This window comes from Mus pahari, chromosome 13 (assembly GCF_900095145.1).
Source record: "Mus pahari chromosome 13, PAHARI_EIJ_v1.1, whole genome shotgun sequence".
In the NCBI taxonomy this organism is placed as follows: Eukaryota; Metazoa; Chordata; class Mammalia; order Rodentia; family Muridae; genus Mus; species Mus pahari.
The window spans coordinates 1,676,460-1,703,724 of record NC_034602.1 but is presented as its reverse complement, the minus strand read 5'-3'; the positions used below and the strand labels follow the sequence as shown (position 1 = coordinate 1,703,724).

Below are 27,265 nucleotides of genomic sequence, written 5' to 3'. Positions count from 1 at the left end.
TGGCTGCCTCTTATTATCTAGTCCTACCTTAATTTTTAAAGTAATGTTTAATGTTATCCCACCAAGTTGCGCTTCCAGCACACAATATGTTATTATATGCTATTGGCATTGTAGAAACGCTGGTGGCTCCCTCAATGAGAACTGTTTATTACTCTCTAGATTCCAGGCTTCACTTAGAAATGTGGAAATGACATTTACTTCAAGCTGTGTATTTCCTACCCACAAAAAAAAACTTGAAAAGAACTTTAAGTACAAAAACCACATTCTGGAGCATAGCATTCTCAGTGTATAGGGTTAGTGTGCATTACACCTCAAGCTTACCTGTGGGTGGCTCTACCAAGTGTTCACCATCCCCTTGGGAATTACTCATTTTTGCAGCTTCACTAGTGTATACTGGCATTTCTTCCACTTTAGCCTCTGATGACTTCCGGATTCCATAACATAATTTTAAAAGGAAAAAAATTAATGTTGACTAATTCAGTAGTTAAAGGATCCAAAGATGTTATTTAAAACATTACTATTACTGAACTAGATAGGAGATTCTATTTTCCCGTTTTAAAGATGTTAACATTTTATAGCTCCTACTTAATTTTTTTTAGATTTATGTGTATTTTTCCTATGTATATGTTATATATACTACATGTGTGTCTAGTGCCCACAGAGATCAGAAGAGGGCATCAAACAACTTGGAAGTGAAAATTCAGATGATTGTGAGCCACTGTGTGGGTGGTGCAAATTGAATTTGGGCCCTCTGTAAGAACAAGTACTCATAACTGCTGAAACATCTCTCCACCCCTATACCTATTTTTTGAGGCAAGTAATACCCTGTTTCAAGTCATGCAGTACTAATAGCAGTAGAATTTGGTAGTTAGAAGGAACTAGGTAGTCATGTGACTCAAAGCAAGCCATCAAAATATACAGAAAGAGAAATAAAACCACTGATTTAAATTTTTTCCTACATAAAATATAACAAAGCCACAAGTTCATTTATTTCCATTACCAAAATGGAAGAGAAATATTAAATGAAATAATTTCATCTTGGAAATAAACTAATTTTAATTCTTTTTTTCATTAAAAATAGAAGAAAACTTAATCATGTTTAGCTCTTTAGGTGACTCACAGATTTCTAAATCTGGTTACTGAGTGACAGATAATTGGAGTTCATTATGTCAGCATATGTATTTTCATGCTTTTAAATTTCATAATAAACGTTCTCAAATGAAAACAATTGTGCATCCCTAAAGTGTGATATTCAAGAAACAATCCTTGCATATAAAATGAAAGTTAAAATCATATCCTCTCACAATTTTATACTCATTTGCCTCAATAATTTTACATTTAAAAATCATTAATATTCCAGGTATTTTCTTCATCTATTTACTAAAAATGTATTTAAAAATCCATAAATCTCTTAACACCCTAAAGTATCCATTCTCTCTACATCAGGTATAGTGGGGTAATGCAGGTTTTTGTAAGACTGGGGGATACAAGGAGATATTATGGTTTTAGGAGGACAGAGAAAAAGGAAATGACTTTTCAGTGGTTTGTGTTGGGTTTCCTTTTCCCTTCAGAGAAATAGGGAGAAATTAGAGGCAGAGAACAAGAAAGCAGGAACACAGAATGAGCTTCGTTCTCCTCTACTAGAGTCATACTTAACCTATCCTTGGACAGAATAGGCACTTATAGAAATGGTTCTAAACAGAAAGCACTGTGACCCTGCTTCATAATGAAGCCTGTGCTGAAAGCCATGCCTGCTATTTCAACATAATAAAAGGAAAGTAAAATTCTCTTAATTTTCTTTGCACATGAAACTACAAGATTTGTTTAGTTTTCTTTGGTAGAGTGAACATAGATATGTCAGAACTCCAAAGAGTAGTAGGGGCTTTGTGGTGGTTTGAATAATAATGGCCTCCATAGGCTCTTTGAATGCTTGGTTCCCATTTGGTGGCTTTACTAGAGGAGATGTCACTTGGGTTAGGCTTTGGGATTTTGAAAGCCCACACCAAGTCCAGTCTTATTCCATGCCTGCTGCCTATGGATAAGATGTAAGTTCAGCTTCTGCTTGGGCACTATGCCAATCTGCCTGCCTGCTGCCATGCTCCCCTCCATGATGGTCATGAACTCACCCTCTGAGACTGTAAACAAAGCCCCAGTTAATGCTTTCTTTTATAAGTTGCCTTAGTCACGGTTGTCTCCTCACAGCAATAGAACAGTAATAAAGACAAGCTGTAGTGGAGGACTACAATGAACTTCATACAGAATTCTCTAATATAGTATATGAGTGATATTACCATTTTTGACATGATACTCTGGGCCTTTACTATGAAATGCAACCAGTATCTTGCTCAACTACTATATAATTTCTTTTTTTTTCTCCCCCCCCCCTTAATTTTTGTTTTGTTTTGTTTTTGTTTTTTGAGACAGGGTTTCTCTGTGTAGCTCTGGCTGTCCTGGAACTCTGTAGACCAGGCAGGCCTTGAACTCAGAAATCTGCCTGCCTCTGCCTCCCAAGGGGATTAAAGGCATGTGCCACCACTGCCCGGCTCAGTAATTACTTTCTAAGAATGTATAAAGTATACTCTTGTAAGAAATTATGTATTGAGCCAGTCATGGTGGTAAACACCTTTAATCCCAGCACTTGGGAGGCAGGGGCATGCAGATCTGTGAGTTAAGGGCCATCTAGGACTACATATTAAGACCCTGTCTCAAAAAACAAAAATAAACAAAACAAAGTATCATTTTCTTACCCTGTGTCTCTGCAATACTGACCTGCCAGTCAAGATAAGCACTCGGTGAAACAGGCATGAATGTTCTAGTTGGATCTGAACCCACTCCACAGGAGGAATTCATGCCTGATACAGTAATCCTCCTCAAAAGCCCACAGCTATTACCAGGTAGGGAACCTACTCATATCTTCCTGCTAAAATGGGCAAGTTGTCAAATACAGCACTGGTTAATGCTGCTTTCAGTCACAGAAGTGTTTTGGTTTTTGTTTTGTTTATTAAGGATTTATCTTAATTTTACATGTATGAGCATTTTGCCTGTATGCATGCATGCATGTATATATGTATGTATGTTTGTGTACTGTGTCCATGCCTGGTATCCATGGAGGCCAGGAAAGGATGCCAGAAGAGATTCCCTAAAACTGGAGTCACAGTTATGAGCCACGAATGGTGCTAGGTACTGAACTTGGGAAGTCTGTCAGAGGAACAAGTGTTCTTACCAGTGAGCCATCTCTCATGCCCTGGGGTTCTTTCTGCAAATAGTACTTAATGTAGAAGCATATGGCTAGTCCTAGTACTGAGAATAAGTGACTATTCAGTGTTCAACCTGAAACAGGATACCTGGATCATACTGCCAACCCTATCCCACGGCTCAGGATGAAAGATCTGTAGAACAGGGAGGAGTGCTGTGAAACTGTCTTCTAGATATAATGCAGCCGCTGCACGCAGGAACTCTCAGCAACTGTGGTCATTTATTCAAGTCTTGCACAAGAACAAATCAATATTCCAGCATGCAAAAGTGGAAGGCTCATGAGGACCTAGCCCTAAGTGAGGAGCTAAGGACAGTTAATGACTACTGGGTGTCATTTTTCCCCCACTGGTGTAGGAGCCCATGATGCAGAAAGTAACCTCACACCAATGCTCATGTAAGCAGTCCTAATTAAACTCAGTAATTAGTCCTAATTGAATAGTAAGGGGGCTTGTTAGGAAGAAGGGGCTTGGGGGGGTCAAAGAAGATAAGGAGGTGAACATGAACATTACATTCGTTGGGAAAATTGTCAAAAAAAAAAAAAAAAAAAAAAACAAGTAAACTTTTTAAAAACGGATTGGGAAGACTGCCCAGTGCATAGTTCTTGCCACATAGCATGAGGACCAGAGCTTTCATCCCCAAAACAACACATATAAGGCAGATGTGCATGGCAGCTAACCTTCAACCCCTGAATAGAAGATGGCAGTTGTATTCGGATCTGGGTTCAGCAAGAGACCATGCCTCAATGTAATGTAGAGAGAGATTGAAGAGGTCATCTAACATCAACACAAACACGTGTGTGCAGATACAAGCATGTGTGCTCACACATGTAAACATTCATACATGCATACAAGACACACAACCTGCACAGACCAAAAGTTAAAAGGATAAAAATTTAAATATAAACTCTTTGACTTTCCAAGAAAATCTGACTACTATGAGGAGTTCTATAGAAGCTTAGATGTTAACAATAAAAGACAAATGTAAACTTAGAGAGTGGCAATGGCAGTTAGATACACTTCTGCTGCATTTACATCCCCATAAGCACCTGCTTTTTTCGTTTCCTTTCTTCCTCCTGGTCATATTCTTCTTTTGATTTTCTGAAATATAAAAAAAAAAATTAAAAAGTATATTTGTTTGGTTTGGCCCTGGCTGTCCTAGAAATCCCTATGTAGATCAGCGTGCCCATGAACTCACATTGATCCACCTGCTTCTGCTTCCCAGATGGTGGAATTAAAGGTTTGCACCCCAATTGGCTGGCTAAAAAGTAAATTTTCTTCTTTATCAAAGAATAAATATGCAGCATGTTAACCTGACATAGTATAGGCAAGGAGTTATCCACTGGACTGACCCAGGATAAGTGATATGAAAATATTTTTCTCTTAATTAAATATAATACAAATTGGACATCAAACATGAACATCTAAAATGTTCTAAAACAAGAAAACTTTGGCTCATCAGCAGAACGTTCAAAAGGTTTCAAATTTTGTAATGTTTGGATTCCAAATTTTCTGGTTAGGGTTGCTCATCTGTGATCTGAGACAGCCATCTGTACAACCCTGCTGTACAGTTACCTGCAACAGACAGCAGAATATCAATAGACTGTACAGTTTACCTTAGAAATTCTAGCTGAACAATGACCAACAGTTTTAAATCCTGAACCCTTTTCCTTAACTTTAGCGTACAAATGAATGGTGTAAACCCACATAATGGCAAACTCCACTAGGAAAGACTCATTATGCCCCGAAGTAGTAGGGACATGCCTATAAATCCCAATACTTAGGGGGGAAGAGGCAGGAGATTCCGGAATTTAAGGTTATCCTCAGCTGTAGTAAGTTCAAGGTCAGCCAGGTCTATAGTCAATCAATGCAACATATCAAAACTTTACCAGTCCTCTAGACAAATAAATACCCCTCTCTTTGCACACCTGGAAATTCAGGCTCCCATCTGCCCCTGCCACGGGGCAGGATTTGGCAGGAAAGGGTTATATCCCGCAAACCAGTCACATTCCCTAAAATTAAGCACTGAGCCTTGGAACTGTCATGCATTCCCATTAGATCAGTCTTTCTGACTATAGGTATCCTCTTCCTCTAAGCCAAACACATTCTCACAGATTTAAAAATTACACGCTACTATGACTCTTCCCTTCCAAAATCCCACAGTGACTACACGGGGAAATTATGCTCACTACCCTTTCTTGATTAAAGAGTGGTACACTCCATGCCAAGCATCTGCTTGAGATGAAGAAATGATTGATGAGTACTTCTCTGAGCTCAATCCTTGGATTCACTCCTCAGCTGCAGTTGGGACAGGTAGGTAGGATGCCCAGCCTCCTGCTTGGCCAACACCAGCATGAGTGGCCTCTAATATTGAGAAATAGCAGACAGGGAGAGCTCAGCTCAGCTCAGCTCAGCTCACACTCTACCCTTCCCCATCAATCATAGACTCTATTAGAGTAGCTTTTCCCCATTGGTGGCTAGTCCCTAAATCCTATGATAAAGGAAGGTTATGTGGGGTAAGGATTGGGAAATCCTCTACACTGGACTGATTCAGGATAAGTGATAAGATATTTTCCTCTTAATTAAATATAATACAAATTGGACATCAAGCATGAAATTATAAAATGTTCTAAAATAAGAAAACTTTGGCACATCAGCAGAACATCCAAAATGTAATGTGTAATGTTTGAATTCCAAATTTTCTGGTTAGGGTTACTCATCTGTGATCTGTGCAAGTATTCCAAAATCTGAAACATTCACTCCTAAGCATTTGGATAAGAGTCACTCAAGCTGTGTATACATGCCCCCCACCTCAAAAAATCATTTTGTTGGTAATATTTTCTAGGGAAAAGTTCAAATACATTCAGATCATATACAACACTACTAACCATTCAAAAACAGTTGAAAATGCATACCTGAGGACCTCTCTTAGAATTTTCATCTCTTCCTGTTCAAGGTCACTGACCACATCTGCACCATCAGTTAAGCAGTCAGGTAACACACCTGTTCAAAACCAAACACCACATGGAAGACCATCAACTCAACTGAAAACACTCTTCACACTGTTATGGTCCATGGGTACAAATTAGTTTACAATGTATCATTTTTAAAAATTCCAAGCCTTGTTAATTATCTTCTGCTTAACTTTCTTACATTTTAGGGATTAAGCCCAACAGTCTTGGTTTTTAGCTACAACTAACTCTCAGTGATAACTTGTGTTTACTATCTAAAATAGCAATGATTGGAACCAATATGTAGCTCAGTGGTTGAGCTCTCAAAAAGCATGCATGGGCTCAGTTCCCAGGACCAAAAAAAATGTTTTCTTTGACTTCTACATCTTGGAGGCACCCATGTTTTCTCTATCTAGAGATTGATCTATTTCTATCTCTCAGACACACACAATTAATTTTTAAGAAAATAACTTGAAAAAACTGTATGCCAATAAAAAAATATACATTATGGTCTTCCACTGTCACACTCCATCTGAGGATATCCTACTGATACACTTAGCCAGGGTTAACAGTGTGCTTTTAAAGGTGAGCCTTAAGTACTTTGTTAGAGGGAGTTTCGTGTTCTCCATATGAACTATGATGCTAGTGAAAAGACCTTGCTTACTATGTGCAGTAACAGCATGTGCTAAACTTGTGCTGAACATAAAGATCACTGATACTATCTCTGCCCTTGAAGCATGTTCAGTATTGGCAATAGCTTTAAATCACAATTGTGCCAACCTCCACCCCCCCATTCCCCTCACCCCAGAAAACACAAATTCACGGGAAGTAATCTTAATTGTTGGTTTAACTGACTTCTACCTCCCTGGTAAGGCAAGCTCATTACAAGTGTCTGTCTCTGTGTACTACAGCATGAAAAGAGTGCAACTTTATTTTACCCTCCAATTCTTTATGCAAATACATATACAGTGGGATTCTAGGTTAGCTCTAAAGTAGTTTTATCATTGCAGTTCCCTTGATGTTATTCTGTATTTGGGGCTAAACACTGTACTGAGTTAATAGCAGTCATTTGTAAAGAAGGAGCAGAAAAATACATGTACACTTCACCAGGAAACCACAGCACAGCATCACACCAGAAAAGCCACACCTGCCAACTCATCACTCTGAAGCATAATTTTGCACAGCCAAAAGGTATAAAATCATTTTCCTCCTAGCAACCTTTCTATGGAGAATTAAAAGCAGTAAGGAACAACACAACTGTACGAAAGAAATCCTTTAAACCATCAAAATGCATTTTCTCCAAATTATTTGAGAATAAAAATCCAGAAAGCCTTCGATTTTTTTCTTACAAAACATAAAATTTCCAAACATTCTGTTTTGAATACAATCAATACTGATCACTACTGAACACTACTCAGTCCTGGATGCTAATGTTAATTTAAATTTAGACATAGGGCAGGCAAACTGCCCATATTGTGAACTGACAGCAGTAATTATCCCACATCATCCATCCCTTCTTCCAATAAAGCCAGATTCTACGCAGTCATCAGGCAGCCATCACTGAGAGATCAAACCGTCTCTCACCTCAGAAGAGTAGCACTTGATTAAGTCAAGCTATCACAATGGTCCCAGCCCCTTCCAGTTTACAGCAAGTAACTTGATCCTGAGCAATAGGGCCTGAGCGAAGGCTCTTGGAGGGCTCACATGAAATGTTATCTTTCTTACAAAAAGAAATTCACACAGGAAAACATTCCTTTCCTCACAAAACACTGAGTTTGCATTGGAAGCAGAAGAGGCTGGAAATGTCAGAGTATAAATATGGCAAGTGTCAGAGGCCTTGAAAACATCACTGAGCACTAGAGTGAACAATTCTGAACTTGTCTTCCTCATTTGGACTTCATCTGAGAGACTGTGCTAGATAGTTTTATAGCAACTTGACACAGGCTAGAGTTAACTGAGAGGAGGGAACCTCAATTGAGAAAATGCTAAGATCTGGCTGTAGGATATTTTCTTAATTAGTGATTGATGAAGGAGGTATTAGCCCATTGTGGGTGGTACCATCCCTGGGTTCTGTAAGAAAGCAGGCTGAACCAACAGATTGGGAAAGGATTTTTACCAATCCTAAATCTGATAGAGGACTAATATCCAATATATCCGAAGAGCTCAAGAAGCTGGACTCCAGAAATTCAAAAAAAAAAAAAAAAAACCATTAAAAAGGGGGGTACAGAGCTAAATAAAGAATTCTCAACTGAGGAATATCGAATGGCTGAGAAACACCTGAAAAAATGTTCAACATCCTTAGTCATTAGGGAAATGCAAATCAAAACAACCCTGAGATTCCATTTCACACCAGTCAGAATGGCTAAGATTAAAAATTCAGGTGACAGCAGATGCTGGCGAGGTTGTGGAGAAATAGGAACACTCCTCCATTGCTGGTGGGATGGCAAGCTTGTACAACCACTCTGGAAATCAGTCTGACGGTTCCTCAGAAAATTGGACATAGTACTACCGGAGGACCCAACAATACCTCTTCTGGGCATATACCCAGAAGATCTTCCAACTGGTAATAAGGACACATGCTCCACTATGTTCATAGCAGCTTTATTTATAATAGCCAGAAGCTGGAAAGAACCCAGATGTCCCTCAATAGAGGAATGGATACAAAAACTGTGGTACATTTACACAATGGAGTACTACTCAGCTATTAAAAACAATGAATTTATGAAATTCTTGGGCAAATGGATGTATCTGGAGGCTATCATCCTTAGTGAGGTAACACAATCACAAAAGAAGTCACTAGATATGCACTCACTGATAAGCGGATATTAGCCCAGAAACTTAGAATACCCAAGATACATTTTTGCAAAACACAAGAAAACCAAGAAGGAAGACCATTGTGCGGATACTTCATTCCTCCTTAGAATAAGGAACAAAATACTCATGAAAGGATATAGGTACAGACACAAAATTTAGAGCTAAGATGAAAGGATGGACTATCCAGAGACTACCCCATCCGTGAATCCATCCCATCATCAGCCACCAAACCTAGATACTAATGCTCATGCCAGCAAGATTCTGCTGAAGGGACCCTGATATTGCGGCCTCTTGTGAGGCTATGCCAGTGCCTGGCATACACTGAAGTGGATGCTCACAGCCAGCTATTGGATGGAACACAGGGTCCCCAATGGAGGAGCTAGAGAAAGTACCCAAGGAATAAGGGGGCTGCAACCCTGTAGGTGGAACAACAATATGAACTAACCAGTACCCCCTGAGCTTGACATGTGTCTCTAGCTGCATATGTAGCAGAAGATGGCCTAATCGGCCATCACTGGGAAGAGAGGCCCCTTGGTCTTGCAAACTTTATATGACCCAGCACAAGGAAAGGCCTGGGCCAAGTAGTGGGAGTGGGTGGGTAGGGGAGCAGGGGCGGGGAGGTATAGGGAACTTTCGGAATAGCATTTGAAATGTAAATAAAGAAAATAATAATTAAAAAAAATAGGAAAGAAAGAAAGAAAGAAAGAAAGAAAGAAAGAAAGAAAGAAAGAAAGAAAGAAAGAAAGAAAGAAAGAAAGAAAGAAAAAGAAAGCAGGCTGAGTAAGCCATGAAGAGCAAGCCAGTAACCCCTCCATGGCCTCTGCCTCCAGGTTCATGCCATGTTTGAGTTCCTGTCCTGACATCCCTTGATGGTGAACAGTATTCCGGAAGTATAAGCTGAATAAACCCTTTCCTCCTCAACTTGCTTTGTTCATGTGCTTCATCACAGCAATAGTAATCCTAACTGTTAGACAGAGACTGATGTCTAACTGCTCACACCATTTTCACAGGAGTGCACTATTAACTGGTGATCTGAAGCACGAAGCTAATACAACTGCATAAGTATTTGTTCTCTGTTTAAAAAATCAAGTTTCCTTAAATGCCAAACTGGAAAACTACAGTCCACTGGTCAAGTTCACTGTTTCTTTTATTAAACCTTGTCCTTTCAAAACAAGCCTTACAAATGGAAAAAAATGGTAAAGCAGTTATCCCACAGAGCAAATTAAAGCATAGTTTCGGGAGTATTGAGAGTAGAAGACTTCACAAAACAAAGAATGGAAGAAGAACAACAACAACAAAAGACACTCTTCCAAATGATTTACTTCAAAGTAACCACACTGTATCACACTCTTCAGGGTCAGGGTAACCTCTTAACAACAGACAACAGCTCTCCAACCCACTGTGAAAAGGAGCTTAACTTTAAGGCACAGCTAAGGTAGTGGCTGGCTTCAAAGGGTAAGGCTCACATGGCCACAAATCTACAACATCCTGATGTTTGTCTCATATCCACAGAATCCCTACTTATTGGAGCTGGTGAGATGGCTTGTGACCTAAGTTTTATTCCTAGGATCCAATCCTCTGAGCAACACATGTGCACCATGGCAGAGATGTTCCTCCCCCAAAATAAAAACATGCCTCAGTTACTACACATTCCACACCCTTAAAAGCAAACTTCAGAACTAAATATAGATCCCAAACCTTCACAAAACCATCAAAGAAACAGTCTTGCTGCCAAACTTGTAAAGTGCTGGCCCCTGCTGTGGCTGGGATCAACAGCTCCAGTAACACCTGGAAAACTGTTAAACATACAGATGACTAGGTCCCACCCTAGACCCATAACAGCTGACCCAGTGCTGACTGACACCTGAGAACCATTTCCTACTAAGGTCTTAATAATGACAAGCAGAAGAGTAGTCACCTGCTCATAACAGTAACAACATCCACTCAAGACGTTAAACTTAACACAATGGCTGGGCAGAAAAGCAAGCTCTCACAAAACTAAAGCATTAGTAAATCAAATTGTCTTCTTTTTTTGAGATGCCACATGCTAAATTAGGAAATTTATTTTCTTAAATCCTCTTTTTAAAAACCTTTTTCTTTTTTTTTTTCAAGGTTTTTATTTATTTTATGAGTATACTGTAGCTGTCTTCAGACACACCAGAAAAAGGCATTGGATCCCATTACAGATGGTTGTGAGCCACTAAGTGGTTGCTGGGATTTGAACTCAGGACCTCTAGAAGAGCAGTCAGTGCTCTTAACCACTGAGCCATCTCTCCAGCCCTTCTTAAATCCTTTACAAAGACTTTCACATTTGAAATAAATGGATAAAAGGTAGCTAACTATGTTTAAGACTGTTAGAATTAAAAAAAAAAAAAAAAAAAAAACCCCTTCAAAACCAAATACAGTTAGTATTTAGATGCCTAACTCCAGCATTTTACCATTCCTCTCCTGGATTATTCGGATGGCTTGAAGCTGCATTTCAATGTTCTTCTGGACCATCATTGCTTTAAAGATAGTAAAATCTTCTGCTGCCAACACAGGCTGCAAAATGGCCTGTGGGAGGAAGTCTAGAGGTTAAATGAAGATTTAAGTTTGGAAACTAACCCACATTGAAATCATAATTTCCACTGAAAAGCAGCATATTAATTCATGAATGTTACATCATTATTATGGTTAGGTGACTCAAGTAGACAATCTTAAGATTTAAAAAACACAACAATAGGGTTTCATTATGTAGCCTAATTCTCCTGCCTTGGTTTTCCAAGTGTAGAAATCACAGGGTATACAGCTATACCCTAAGTTTTTTGGGTTTTTTGTTGTTATTGTTGTTGTTGTTGTTATTGTTTCTTTTTTAAGCCTTTAAAATAGGGTTCCCTAGAGCTACCTCATTCAACCTGCAACCTTCCAGGAGTCAGATAGCAGACTCCTTTTCCAAACCAGCTAGTGTTCAATGGAACACACAACCATCTGGTTTACGTTTCTAACGTCATCTCAGTATCCGAGTGTGGTTTTCACACAAAATATTTGGTTTATATCCTATCTCCTGAAATTTACTTTGGGTTTAATCCAGGAAATAAAAAATGAAGTCTTATAAGCCAAAAAATATATATGTTAGAGATTATATTACAATAGATTAGGAATTATGAAAAGTCAAAACTGAAAAGTATAATAAATGAAGAATAAAAGTAAGGCTGGAGCAATGGCTCAATTATAAAGAGCACTGACCTTGCAGAGGACCCAGGTTCAACTCCCAGCACCCACATGGTGGCTACCAACATCTGTAACTCCAATCTTAGGGGATCTGACGCCCTGTTCTGAGGGCAGCAGGTACACATGTGGTATAGACATACATACAGGCAAAACAGCCTTACATGTAAACTAAAAATAAATCTTTTTAAAAATCTATCATTCGATTACATACATAAGTATTTCCTTAACTGTTAGCAATGTTACATATTGCCAAGAACAAAACAATTCCCAAGCTAATTAATAAGCATAGTAAGATTTGAAATGCATGGAAACACCCAAAGGAAGCACTCAGGTCTTGTCTTAGCAGAATTTAATTTTCAGTTCTACCAGAGATGAATGGAAAAGCTGACTACACAAAACCACGCAGAGGTAACTAAGAGTGTGCTGTTTACTACGGGGAAGGCAGTGTTCTCACAAAGAGCGCCAGACCAGACACTTCACCAAGGAATCCCACTTGAAACAGATGAGACCTTCTCCTAGCAACCAGGCCAGCATGTTCTAGATGTGTAGTGTAACAAAGGTAAAAGCAAGAGTGGTTCTCAGTGGCATCTACAAGGAGCACACTATGAAGAAAAAATTAAAATGCTCCCTTAAATCTGCCTGGGTTTTCACGGATCAAGGCAGGGAATGGCAAACATGAGCTGAGACTGCTAAAACCAATATGGGCAGCTTCTGTCTGAGTCCTCTTTTGGGGATTGGGCCTATTACTAACCTATTACTGACAACAAGTACTTTATCCAACTTTAAAATGGCAATGCTATTCCATCTAATTTTTGGCCTTTTGAGACAGGGTCTCACTCTGTAACCTAACTTGGCCTCAAACTCAATTATAATTTGCCTCCTGAGACAAAGTATTGGGATTACAGGTCTGAGCCACCACACCCAACTATGGGCACTGCTATTGATAGCAATGTGTCAAACAAATTTTCTGGTAGCAACGTAGAGATTGAATTTGTAATTGTGACCTTTGACCCTACTTAATAAATCCAAGAAAAAACATGATTGTTAATAAATCATATTCCTGAGCCCTGTTTATCAGACATTAAAAACTATAATCTTTATAGGATGAGTGTCCACGCATCTCCAGATTAATTCTTAAAATATTAAGGTTTCCGAAACATTGGCATATTAAGGAAGGAAAAGAATCTTGATATCAAAAGCCTACATCCAATAAAACTATAGGCATTAGGGCTCCATGACGCTGGATATTATTTAATACTTAGCATCAATAAAAATAACATAGCATTTATATAGTGTTTCATGGACTCTAAGATTCTGAAAAGTAGTAAAATAGGACATTGTTTTGTGTGTCACTTAGAAAAAACTACCAATTAAATAAAACTTTTAATTATACAAAACAATCTCATTTTAAATACATTATGATATAAGAAATGTATCTCTGGGGCCTAGAGAGACGGCTCCACAGTTAAGAGTACCCAGATTTAATCCCAAGCACCTATATTATGGCAGTGCAGCCAATGCCCTCTTCTAGCCTCTACAGGCACTGCACGCATAGTACACACATACACATAAAATCTTTCTTAAAACTTTTGCTTCTGAATAAAACAAATATAGTAACAACTGTATCACAAAATATTAAATGAATTAAGTAACATTTTATAATCTGAAAAGTAAACATAAAAGTAATTGTTCTGGTCTTTTTTAAAGTTTTATTTTTATTATTTGTAATTATGTGTCTGTGTATGCGAGTCCACTAGAGGCTAGAAAAGTGAGAGCCCCCTGGAGCTGGAATTACAGTTGTTGTAAGCCACCTAATGTGAATGCTGGGAATGGAATTTGGGTCTTCTGGAAGAGCTCTCCACTGAACCAGTGTTCTGATCCGTTAAAGCTTGTTGAAATTGACAGACCCAGCTAAGAAAAAGCCAATCTGGGCTACATAGTGAATTTGAGACCAGCCTAGACTACTCAAGACCCCATCTCAAAAAGACAAAAATAAAAAATAAAAACCACAGCTAACACCATACTTAAGAATTCCCAGTAGGATCAGATATAAAAAAAAAAAAAAAAAAAAAAGTAAGAAGGGCTATCATATCACTGATGAACAATAAACATTAAAGAATAATGAAGAAAAATGTAAACAACTCTGTGCCCAAACTTGTTGACCACAGTTTGCCAAACTCACACTATGATATTAGATAATATGAACAGGTAAATTTATTCATTATGCCTACTTAAAAGGTTAATCAGCAAGAGAGTAGTGGCACATGGCTTTAAACCCAGCACACAGGAGTCAGAGGCAAGAGGATCTCTGTGAGTTAGATGCCAGCCTGGTTTACAGGAAAACTTACAGGACAGCCAGGGCTACACAGAGAAACCCCATCTTGAAAAACCAAAATGAAGAAGAAAGAAAAAGAAAGAGGAGGAAGAGAAAAAGGAAAAGGAGAAAGAAGAAAAGGAGGAGGAAGGGGAAGGGGAGAAAGAAAAAAATAGTTGGTAACTGTACAAAACAGAAAATTCAAGATGAGTTTAAAAACAAATTCCACCTAACATATGAGCAGGAGATTATACTACTTCTCTACAGTCTCTTCTGAAATACTGAGGCAGAGATAATACATATCAACTCATTACCTAAGGCAATAGTACCCTAATCCCAAAATCAAAGACTTTACAAGAAAGGAAAAACTAAATGTCAGAGATGAAAAAATGCCCAAAAGAATTTTAGCAAATTGAATTCAACAATGTTTAAAAAGAATTACATAGCATAACAACCTGGGATTCTTTTCCTCATTATTCAAAGTAGATCAACATTTAAAAATAAGTCACTATATCAGAGATTAACAGACTGGAGACTGCTATGGATGCTATCAATGAACATAGAAAAGAGCTTTAGTAGTGGGGAGATGGCTCAGTGGTTAAGAACACTGGCTGCTCTTCCAGAGGTCCTGAGATCAGTTCCCAGCACAACAATGGTAGCTCAGGGTATAAAGGGATCTGCTGCCCTCTGTGGCAAGTAGGTGTACATGCAGACACAGCATTCCTACATTTAAAAATAAATGAGTAAATAATTTAAAAAAAAAAAAACTTCTGATAAAATTTGACAACCACTCATGTATTTAAAATATAGCAATCCCTTCTCAGCAAATGGAAATAGGCAGAAGTTTCCTCACCCTTGTAAAGATCATCTATTTTTTTCAAGATTTATATAAAAAAAAAAAGTATGTGTGTACAAACTTGTATAAGTTCATGAGCATTATATGCATACAGATGCCTATGGAGGCCAGAAAAAGGTGGCTCATATTCCCTAATAATGGAGTTACAGACAGCTATCAGCCACTCTATGTGAATGATGGGAACCAAACTTGTGGCCTCTGCCACAGGAATGAGTGTTCTTAACAGCTGAGCCATCTCTTCAGGACGTAAGACAGCTAAACACAGTTTGGTGGTAAATGCCTGTAATCCCAACTCTTGACATTACAGGCAAGACCATAAGGAGTTCAAAGCCAGTCTGGGCTACATAGTGGGTCTGAGGCCAACCTAGGCTACTCAAGGCCCTACCTCAAGGGTGAAAAAAGATGAATAAAAATCACAGCTAACATCATACTTAGAGACCAGAATCTTTCCCACTAAGATCAAAAATAAGGCAAAGATGACCTACTCACAGTTACCACTTAACACTGTATATAAGTCCTAGCTAATGAAATAAATTTGGTTTTCAGTTTTGGCTTTAACCACTTGGAAAGGGAGAAGTAAAACTCTTTCTTTGGGGCTGGAGTTAAGAGCATTTGCTGATCTTCCAGACGACCCACGTTCAGTCCCCAGCACCCATCTATTACATCTGCAAACATTTAGAATTCCAGCTCTAGGAGCTCTGACACCTTGGCCTCTGCCACAGGAGTAAGTTCTCTTAGCAGCTGAGCACCAGGACCTAAGACAGCTAAACACAGTTTGGTGGTGAATGTGCACAAACCCTCATTCAAACACACACCTACACACAGTTAAAAAATAATAAAAAATGTAAACCCAAATCAAATCAAACATTTTGAATTACTTTAAAACAATTCATTGACTGAGGATAGCTCAGTTGGTAGGGTGTTTATCTAGCACGTAAAAAGCCCTGGATTTGGTCCCAAACACTGTATAAACCCACGGATGATAGTCTCCAATCTCAGCACTTGGGAGGTGGAAGCAAGAGGATCAAGTTCAAGGTCATTTTCAGCTATACAGTGAATTGGAGACTAGCCATGGACACATGAGACATTCTAGGCCATTCAGGGGCCTAGAAAGACAATTCAGTAAGTAAGAGCACTGTCTGGATACAGATTTGGTTCCCAGAACCCACATGGCACCTCACAATTTATCACTCCAGTCCCAGGGGATCTGATGCCCTCTTCTGGACTCCATGAACACAAGGCATGCACATGGTACATGCAGGCAAAAAGACACATGAGAAGAAATTCAAAAGCAAAAAGGACACTTGCCATGCATATAATTTTCCATTTCTTAAGTACAAGAGCAGATTTGCATACTAATAAGACGGGTGTGCTTATTTTACAAAAAACATTGCTGAATGTTTGATGCTAGAGGACATACAACTTCAGGATTTTTCAGAATTGGTGAATATTTTGATTTTATAATCATCAATGCTGAGAATACCACTCCACATAAATAAGTAGTACATATGGCCCAAGTACCATTAGGCCCTATTTCAGAAGTTGTTGAAAATGCTGCCCTAATTTCAAGCCAAAATTCATTCAACAATGTTTTATGAAATGTGAAACTGCAACTCTAAAGCAATTTTTAAAGTCAAACATTCTAAAACAATAAAATCTGACAATAGACTAATTTGATATGCTGAGAAATGACAAAAATATTATCTTTTCTTTCTTTTCTATAAACTATTATATTTCTATAAGCGCAGTGAGCATCTACTGACAGTAAAGATACCACAATTCATAACATACAATAGGCTTCAATTTGGCCACGGTGTTTGAGGCAGTGTTCTGTGATGGTGCACAGCCTCATACAATGTGCCAAGTAAGCACTTTCAGGTTTAGAATCCTGGCTGTAGTAAAGCCTTGTTCTATAGCTCAGCTTCACACAGCCATAAACACTTCAGTTCAGAAAACTTTCATATTGCCAACATTTCAAGACCCTCCACAATCAGTTAAATAGGTCTCAAACCACTTCTGGGAAGCAGTGTGGCCAAACAGAACACAAGCCTTGACTACATACTGTAACTAATGTAAAAGCTTCTAAAAAGTCTACAGACCACAGACTATGGCTTCCAGTTTAGTGTTTTTATGGGACTCCTGAGTGTGTCAACAAGTGAGTTTCTGATTTTTGTGCCAATTCTTGGGCTCTTTTCAAAACTTCTGTTGATTTTTCTTGTCCAACTTTGAATGTGATAGTTTTTTGTTTTCTTATTACATTTTATTTTGTTATTTTTTTTAATAAAGGAAGGAAGGAAGGAAGGAAGGAAGGAAGGAAGGAAGGAAGGAAGGAAGGAAGGAAGGAAGGCAGGCAGGCCCAGCCACGAGGGTGGATTTGAACAACTGAACTGTCTCTTATACCTGCTAGGAGAGGGAACATCAGTTTCCTCCAATAGATCAACTAACAATGGTCCAACCACACCAGGACAGGCTCACCCATGTTCAGGAGTAGCTGACCAACACATAATGAACTCCACAGGTTTTTTGTGTGTGCTTTTATTTGGTTACAGTTTGGTAGAGGTTTTGTTGGTTTGTTTTCTTACTTGGTGTAGTTTTATTTTGTTTTCTTGGTTTGGGGGGGTTTGTTGTTTTTTGAGAAAGAACTTAAAGATGGTAGGGAGGGAGAAAAACTGGAAGGACTTGGGAGAGGGGAAGAATAGGACTAAAATATATGCAAATTTAAAATTGCCTTAAATTATAAAAAAATAATTTTAAAATGCTATGAAATAGAAAGAAAGAAAGAAAGAAAGAAAGAAAGAAAGAAAGAAAGAAAGAAAGAAAGAAAGAAAGAAAGAGAAGAAGAAAAGAAAAGTTATTGTCAAAAGACAGGGACTAGGTCAGGAGGAAAAAATATGTGAAACCAGAAAACTTATTTTTCTATGATAATGTGATTGTGGATATATGAACAGTATATGGCAAAATGACAATTACAGAACACAACGTGTAAAATAATGTATCAATCTTGGTTCCATAGTATGTCAAACATTACACTGATATAAGATCTTAAGAAATGAAACATCCATTCAATTTTCTATAAACATAAAATTGCTCTAAAAATAGTCTATTTTTTACATTAATTGGCACTCATATACAATAGTGTTTGTTATGTATGCTTTTGGAAATTAACCATACATACTATATATATAATATATGTATATATTTATATATGTAATATATATATATATTCTCATTTAGTCAGTCACTAAAATTAAGTGAAAATATAATTATAATTAAAATTATATTCATATTTAGTCAGTCACTAAAATTAAGCATAACTTTCCCAAATTATACTGAAATGCTTTTGCAACTATTAGTTTCCATCTGACAAAAGAAAGTAAATCCATTAAAACATGAAAACAAGACAAACTTCTATTCTTTGCTATATAGAAGTCCCTGGTTTTTGCTATACTCAACCTGTTTATAACCTTTATATGCATGCACACACATATACACACACACATGCACACACAAAATCACAAGTTTTTACAAGTTACACATAACAGAAAAGCAAGCTGTTAAAAGTGAGCTGGATAAAGCACTCTCACAGCGTCTGATGGCCTAAGTTCAATCCCTAGGGCCCACGTGGTAGGTGGACTGACTCCACCAAGTGGTTCCATGACTTCCACTTATATGTGAGCACGTAAAAAATAAATGCAAATATATATAAAGAGGGATGGTGTTTTCTCTTCTTTTTGGTTTGGTTTTGCAAGACAGGGTTTCTCTGTGTACCCCTCACTGTCCTGGAACTCAGAGACTCAGCTGCCTCTGCCTCCAGAGTGTTGGGATTAAAGTTGTGAGCCATCACCTGCTGGCTGTTTGGGGTTTTTTTAAGGCAAGTTGTTTTGTTTTTGTTTTTGTTTTGTGGGGGGGGGGCATGATTGTGTGCATGTGCATGCGCATGCCAGCTTTTGCTTTACTATTGTACCACCTCACTGGTGTACTGCTTGGGGGGGGGGGGCATGTATTGTGTGCATGTGCATGCGCATGCCAGCTTTGGTTTACTATTGTACCACCTCACTGGTGTACTGCTTACCAAGCTTGCATGCCAGGACCAGTGTTCCAGGCCTAATGATGTTTGAAATGAGCAAAAAGTACTCTTCAGCAAGTCCCCCTTAGCAGTGCAATTAATGAAAGCAGCACCTAGTTTAGAAAATCAACACCAGATCAACCAAAACACAAAATACCTCCTAAACTACTCATGTTCCTTAAGCTGGATTTTAGGCACCCAGATTGGCGTACTAGAACCCACTTTCTGATTCATGTGTGAAAATGCTGTGACTGGGAAGCACTCATCACAGTGCTCCAAGATGCATTTCAGGAGTACTGACAGTCCAGGGCTGAGTCACTGCTGCCGGTCAGCAGCAGGTAACTGAGCTTGTTCTACAGAGAACAATGCTGACTAGTCCATAGAAGATTGAACCCATGACCCTGGCCTGTCAGCACACTGCTAATAAACCACCAAAATAGCCACAGCTAATTAAGAAGTGCTTCAATTTACTTAGAGACCACTTAACAAACAATAGGCATTATACTAAAAGTTTGACATACATTATCACTTAAGGTTCACAAAAACTCTTCAAAGGAAATACTACCGCAAATGTTGTATCCTGAATCTTTCAATACTTGCTGAAAGATGATGGGCAAAGACAGTTTTGCAGTTATACCTTTTTAATTCCTTTGGGCTAAGAAAGGGATAGTAGTGTACTGAGAGGGTTGTACATTTTAGAGTAAGGGGTGGCATGGTGGTTTGAATATGCTTGGTCCAGGGAGTGGCACTATTAGGAGGTGTGGCCTTGTTGGGATAGGTATGGCCTTGTTGCAAAAAGTGTGTCACTGTGGGGATGAGCTTAGAGAGAGCTTCCTGCCTGAAGATTCCTGTCTCTTCCTCATTACCATCAGATCAAGGTGTAGAACTCTTGGCTCCTCCAGCACCATGTCTGCCATGCTGCCATGCTTCCTGCCATGATGATAATGGACTCAACCTCTGAAAGTGTAAGCCAGCCCCAATTAAATGTTGTCCTACTTATAAAGTTGCCTTGGCCATGGTATCTCTACACAGCAATGGAAACGCTAATTAAAACAGTATAAGCAAAGCCAGGTGCACACATGCTTATGAGGGGCCTGGATGGATGACAGTACATGACATATTGAAGAATTATAAAAGGACAAAGCTGAAAACAGAGCCTAAGGTAGCAAACTAGGCAATCCTCATTGACATCTTACTAAACAAATGTAGTCCATTTACTAGAAGACAGGAAACAAAGCTAACAAAGACATGCAGGTGGACTGCCTAGGGTGTATGTTCACTTTCCTACAGCACTGCCTGCTTCCTATTTCTCTGATTTAGTTTCTTCAGTAATAGGTTGGAGCTAAATGGTGCCAAGAAGTGAGATAACACCAACAGATGTCTAAGGTGTCAACTAGGGGAGCAAGGTGATTGACCCTTGTAATCTAAAACCTTCGAGGGTAAAACAGGAAAAGTATGAGTTCAGGACCAACCCTAGCTGCACAATGGGTTTGAAGCTGACCTGAATTACACAGCAAGTTCCTGTCTATAAATAAATAAATAAATAAGTAAATAAATAAATAAATAAATGTTTTAAAAGCCTAACAATTCACAAGAATGTTCAATAAGCATTTTTTTAATGTACCTACTAGCCACTCGCCCAGTACTTCAATCTAAAGAGATAAGAAACCCAGTTTTATGAAGAGGTGGAGAGATGGTTCAACAGTTAAGAGCACTTACTGCTCCTGCAGAGCCAGCACCCAGATGGCAGCTCACAGCTAGCCCTAACTTTCAGGGGGACCAAATCCCCTTCTGGCCTGCACAGGCACCAGGCATGCACAGCTGTGTGCATACATACATGTAGGTAAAATGTCAATTAATATAAAAAGAAACAAAAATAGTTCCACAAGGAGGCTCCAGAACTAGAGACTGCACATTTGTTACAAATAGAAAAAGGGCAACAACAGAATCATCAGGGTCCTACAGAAATGAAACCATACATGGATAAACTTTGTGATCTCAGAACTCTGGAATCAGAAAGCTTATTTTTAATTCCATCAGATCACATTATTTCTTAAAGTGGTTAGGAGTAAACATGTCAGGTGACTGCCTCCACCTCACACAATGTCTACTTTGCTTAAACAGTTCTTATATCTCCACAATCAAACATATTTAAAGAAAGCCATGGAATCCTTGTTACATCTCAGTATTAACAGAGTAACACAAAAGCTAACACCTGTGATGTGCGCGTCTTTGCCAGAGGGGAGGTGCATGCTTCTTGAAACTGATCTTCATTAATTCCAATTTCTTTGAGGTAACTTTCTAACAGCTTTTCAACCTAAAAGGAAATGAATTAACCTTTATAATGTACATAGGAAAATTCGAAATGTCATTGTGCCTATTTAGAATGCTCTTTGGAATTACCATTATACAAGACACAGAACGAATAATGTCTTTCACCAATAAATTAACAGCAAGAAGGGTTTTTTTCCTTGCAAAAAAAAATCACATGAAGTTTAATTTCCTCTGCTAGAGAACAGCCAGAATTATGAAGGTGAACACGGTACGACTCTTCTACCCATTGTCTTCTTTTTAAAATATGCAGAGGCTCTTAAAAATCACAAGCCAACAATAAATCAGGGAGCACAGGCATCCCCATAACTACAATAGATCATTACTTAAGTCTAAAACAGAAGGGACAGAAAATCATTTGAAAAGATGCTCATGGAAATGACAAGTTAGAGAAAACTGTTAGTACTGTTGTGAGAGGAAGAACTCCTATAATGAAGGTTGCAGGGATGGTGTGGCAAGTAAGAGCACCCATGCAGGTCCAGAAGACCCAGGTTCGATTCTCAGCACTCACATGGTGGCTCACAACCATCCATAACTCTAGTTACCAGGAACCCAAGCCCCTCTTTTGACTACTGTGAGAACAGGTACATACATAGTGCACATACATGCAGAAAAAAAAAACACCCATACACATAAAATAAATAAATCTTAAAAACAATTTCAAAGAATTTTAATTTAAAAAAACAATTTTTTCATAATCTTAAAATCAATGAAAAGAGCCAGTGTGTTGGCACACACCTTTAGTCCCAGCACTGGGGAGGTAGAGACACATAGATCTCTGTGTGACCTAGGCCAGCCTGGTCTACACAGTGAGTTCCAGGCCAGTCATGACTGCATAATGAGGCCCCATCTCAAACAACAAAAATCAGGGAGAAAATACTCACCAGCTCTTTGTATTCTTGATGAATTTCTGTGTAGGTCAATTTGCTTTCTTCTTCATCATCAAAAACTAGATTTATAAGAAAATAATAGAACAGTATAAAAGAACAAATCATTTAATTAAGTACAAATATAAAAATCTTAGAAATGGCCTTGCAGGAGCCTGTTCTCTCTCCTTTCCCACCATGTGGGTTGTGGGTTGACTCAACTCATCAAGTTTACCAACACTCTTGCCCCTAAGCCATCTTCTCAGTGCCTTTATTTTTAACAGTGATGTACTTGCACTTGACACTTTATATTTTACTGTTTACTTGAGCGCCTTCTATGGTGGACTGTAAACTTTTTTAGGATAGCATATCTATCCCCAGTGTCTGCTCTAAGATAACTCAGTGAATACTGAAATGTTGATATCACAGAGCTGTCCAAACTAGTCGTTAAGTATTCTGAGGCAGAGAACAGCCCATTGGCAGCCCCACACCAGTGAGGAATAAAGTTATTCTAAGTGTTCTGACTTCAATTCTCTTTACACTGCATTTGGTCTCATGCATTCAATGCAAATGCTAATTAAATTCTTTTCAATTGTGAAACGACATCGTTGTGGTGTGTTTGTAAGCCCTAGCTTTGCTTCTCTGTGAAAATGCACAATCAGCTGTTACTACAGAGATGTAGCTACTCTTGACACCTGTGGATAGAAGGCATACCATACCCCACACAATTTCTATTCAGGATTTAGTCTCAAAAATAGATGAAAATCAGTGGGAGACATAATCCCTCCTACAGAAGGTCAGGCTATCCCCATGCTTCATCAACCTTTTAACAGCACTCTAAATTCTACAGAAGAACACAAGTCAATTGCTCTGCTTTCTGAACCTTCATAAAAGTTGCCTACCAAAACACTTAACTGGTGTTTGAATTTTAACAGTTAGAATAAAATAAAAGGTTCAGTGATCAAACAAAATTCTTTCTTTACTAGATTCATAGAATCTTGGGTTTGAAAGAAGTCTTGCAAGACAATTCAGGATAAGAACCCTCTGTTAGCTGAATCTCAAACAACCTGCATTGCAGTACAGTCACTGTCAGGTGTATGCAGACACTTCAAATGCCTGGAAACCCATTACCTTTTCAAGCAGGCCACCTCATCCTAGAAAAGTGTATAAAAGATTTCCTTCACTGAAATGTGTTCTCTGCAGCTTGTATTCACTCACCCCAGCTCTATTGCACCGATCTTTACAAACAAGTCTGTCCCTCTAACCTAAGACACAAGTTCAGACGATGTATATTGCTACCCTCCAAGTATTGCCTGGGCAAATAACCAAGATAAAGGTTGGATAGGACATCATTTGTGATCGCTTCTCTATGAGCAGAGTCCAATTCGTCTTATGAACTCAGATATGAGCATGGTATGAACCGATCAAAAAGCACTGATGCTGACCCTGCAAAAGAATGCCACATTTGTATATCTCGTTTGTTAGAAAGGTCTTCCTCCCCATCGCCTGCTTTGGTCCTGCCGGAGTAATCGAATGCCCTTCTTTGCAAATAAAATGGCCAGAGTGAATTTGTCATTTCGTAGACTGAGTCCACAGGGCGACATATCAGGGGTCAGAAGCAACTCGAAGAAAAACGACGTTTTCCACAAATAACTGGGGAAGATGCTGGCTACCCAAACGGTCCACTTGCACGGGGTAGAAAGATGCGGGGTGAAGTGACAGGCCGAACATGGGATTAAAGTCTAATGTGTTCAGGACAGGCGCTCGGGCAGAGTAGGTGAGAAGTCTTGGTGAGCAATTTCACGTCTGCAAACAAACGAGCCACTCGGGAAGGGATGTATGCAATTCCTTCTACAAAACTGTCCTAGGCCGGCAGGCAGAGACAGTAATATTTGGCTAGTTCAGGGTCTGGTTCTTACCTTCGCATTTCTGCTCCACAAAGTCCAAGATGGGGATAGACCAATCCGGGCCCCGCAGGAACCCAGCGATGCTCTCCACCACCCATTCCACTTCGTCCTCTTCTTCCGCAGCCATCCCGCTCGCACCCGGAGACGCGGACGCCTAGGCCGGATTCCCCCAGCCCCGTCTGGCCTTTCGGCCGCAGGAAGCGACGGAGAATGCGGGCAGCAAGGTCCCCGCAATCGCCGGGCTCCCGGGTTAGACACTACAAACCAGTTAACGTAAAATGGTCGCTATGACAACGTACGCAGCAGCCCGGAAGTGAGGCCTGAGTCCTGAGCTCCTGGAGGGCAAACGATAGCCCTCCATTCATTGGTCCGTAGTTGCTAGGCTGAGAGCAGACGCGCGGGTATTGGCTACTGCGCCTGGAGACGGCGTTCGCACTCCCGTGTGCGCGCGGCCCGTCTCAAAATGGCGTGCTGAGGGCGTGGCTTCCCTCAGGACCTCCTCCCACCTCATCCCTAGTGGTTTTCAGACCCCCTGGCCCTTGAAAACAAAACTGAGAGAAATATGCTCTGTGAGGTTTACTGATTGGTTCTGCCAACCATTTGCTTGCCGGCTAAGGATGGGTCTTAAACCCCTAAGCTTAGTTAACCACAACTAAAATTAGGACAAGTATAAAATCAGTTAATCTCCATTTAAATAGGCTTTCATAGCCGGTATTTAGAAAGTACCAAGGTTGCTCTCTTCCTACTTAAGAGCCAGAGGACTCCCAAGAATCTTATAACTAGATGTGGTGGCCTACACCTTTAATCCCAATACTCTTGATATGAGAACCTATTTCAAGTAAATCTTGACATCAAACTCACAGTCGAAAAGCCAAGGCTGGTGAACCTTAGAAAGTGCACTCACCCACGTCTAGAGGAGCACAATTTCCAGTCTAGCGATTAGAAGTCTCTGCCCTCAGCACACCACTCTGAGAGTGGTGAGGAGCTGAAGGAGCAGAGCCTACAACTTCAGTTTGATGAAAGTGGAAGTGGAGGACTCACTGAGAACCAGAGGTGGCAAATGTTGATGGAAAGCCCAGGAGGAACTAAGTGGGTATTAGATGCAGAGGACCCTGAAGATCTCAACGTTTCAGTGGTTCTCAACCTTCCTAATGCTGCAGCCTTTTAATACAATTTCTTGTATTGTGGTGACCCCCAACCATAGAATTGTTGCATTGCTACTTCATAATTGTAACTTTACAACTGTTGTAAATCTGATGTGCAGGATTTCTGATACGTGGCCCACAGGTTGAGAACTATTGCAATATATACTAAGCTGTTAATAGAGGACTCAGCTATCAAGTCAGCAATTAGTGTGTTTCCTGTTTCCATCCAAGAATTTTCTTATGGACGAAAAGGTCATTTCTGTGGGGATTTGTCTTGTTGCCCTGTCTCATCATTGAAGTCTCTGAGCACCACAAAAGCTGCTGAGCCACAAAAGTGATCAAAGAGGTGCCAGGCCCCTCCTTGTCGCCCAGCCTATGGCTCCTCAGGAGCTGTCCAAAATGGCGGCTTCTCTCAAAAATGGCGGCATCACAACATCTCAGCCTACAGCCATCCTAAGAGAGGTAGGAGCTGTCCACTGTGGCCACACTTTTCATGCCTCAACCTACAGCTTTTATGAAACACCACTGCAGGAGCTATGCCATAGAAGCTGTCTACAGTGGCAGCACCTCCTCTCTAGCCACACACACACACACACACACACACACACACAAAACAGCCCCACAGAGATGGAGCCTCAGGTAAAGCCAGCTACATCCAGGAAGGACTTCTCACCCTAACCCATGGGCCTGGGGCAGGGAAAATAGGGTGGAAAAAAGCTACCAATTCCTAAGCCACCCCATATTCAAGACTTGAAATTCCACCAGTTCTCACACTGGAAATCTCTGCCATGAGAAGTTTTGCCCTTCAGAAATCCTGTATAAGCACTGCCCCTTTTGTCCAGGGCTCCTGGGTGCAGAGGGCAGCCATCCCTGGATTTGTCACTCCATATCCTAGACCTTCCAATAAATCTCTTTCATAAAATGTCCTGCCTGGTGTGACTCACCAGTATGAAGAATACAAGAAGAATGGACGCAGTGAAGAGAAGATTCTAAGAAAAGGAGTTGGGCTGAGGCTCCTGAGCCCCTCAGCTCACCTGGGGATCCCCTCTGCTGGGAGCTGCAATGTCTCTGATGAGGAGGCTTCCTCACAGAGCTGTAAGGTTCCATCCACTAGGATGATAGCCTTCCACTGGAACACTGTCTCACCTCAGAGCTGTGTGGTTCCTGGGCTTCTGAGTCCGAGAATACCCTTCCATCCAAGCAGAAACACTTACAGTAATGCTTCACAATTTTACTGTGTCATGGAGATGTGGAGTCTAAAGAGATCTATCCCAACCAAGCATAAGTTGGTAATAAAGTCACCACCTAGCCTCAGTATTCACAAGGGAAACCATTCATCTTCAGATTCTGGTCAAGAGTGAGCACCGAGGCCCATGTACAAGGGTTCCAAAAGTTACCTACTGTGTGGTCTTATGAGTGAGATTGTCCTCCATAAAGTCAAATGTTTGAATACTTAGTCCCTAGTTCTTGGCACAATTTGAGAGGATTAGAAGGTATGTTGTTGTTGGAGGGAATATGTCACCAGGGTGGGTTGTGAGAGTTTAAAGAGCCATT

At 39.8% G+C, this 27,265-nt stretch overlaps 1 protein-coding gene across 1 annotated transcript in view; it reads right to left on the bottom strand.

The window, feature by feature from the left end:
- Cfap36 (cilia and flagella associated protein 36) overlaps positions 1-24,915 on the bottom strand; it is a 28,572-nt gene extending 3,657 nt beyond the window's left edge. Inside the window, exons 1-7 of the mRNA XM_021210856.2 lie at positions 24,579-24,915; positions 22,678-22,742; positions 21,678-21,779; positions 11,455-11,569; positions 6,167-6,254; positions 4,301-4,352; positions 322-424 (exon numbers count right to left, since the gene is read on the bottom strand). Coding sequence (XP_021066515.1) covers positions 322-424; positions 4,301-4,352; positions 6,167-6,254; positions 11,455-11,569; positions 21,678-21,779; positions 22,678-22,742; positions 24,579-24,693 — 640 coding nt within the window. The 5' untranslated portion in view covers positions 24,694-24,915. The remainder of the gene's footprint in view (positions 1-321; positions 425-4,300; positions 4,353-6,166; positions 6,255-11,454; positions 11,570-21,677; positions 21,780-22,677; positions 22,743-24,578) is intronic.
- Positions 24,916-27,265: the final 2,350 nt, after the last annotated feature.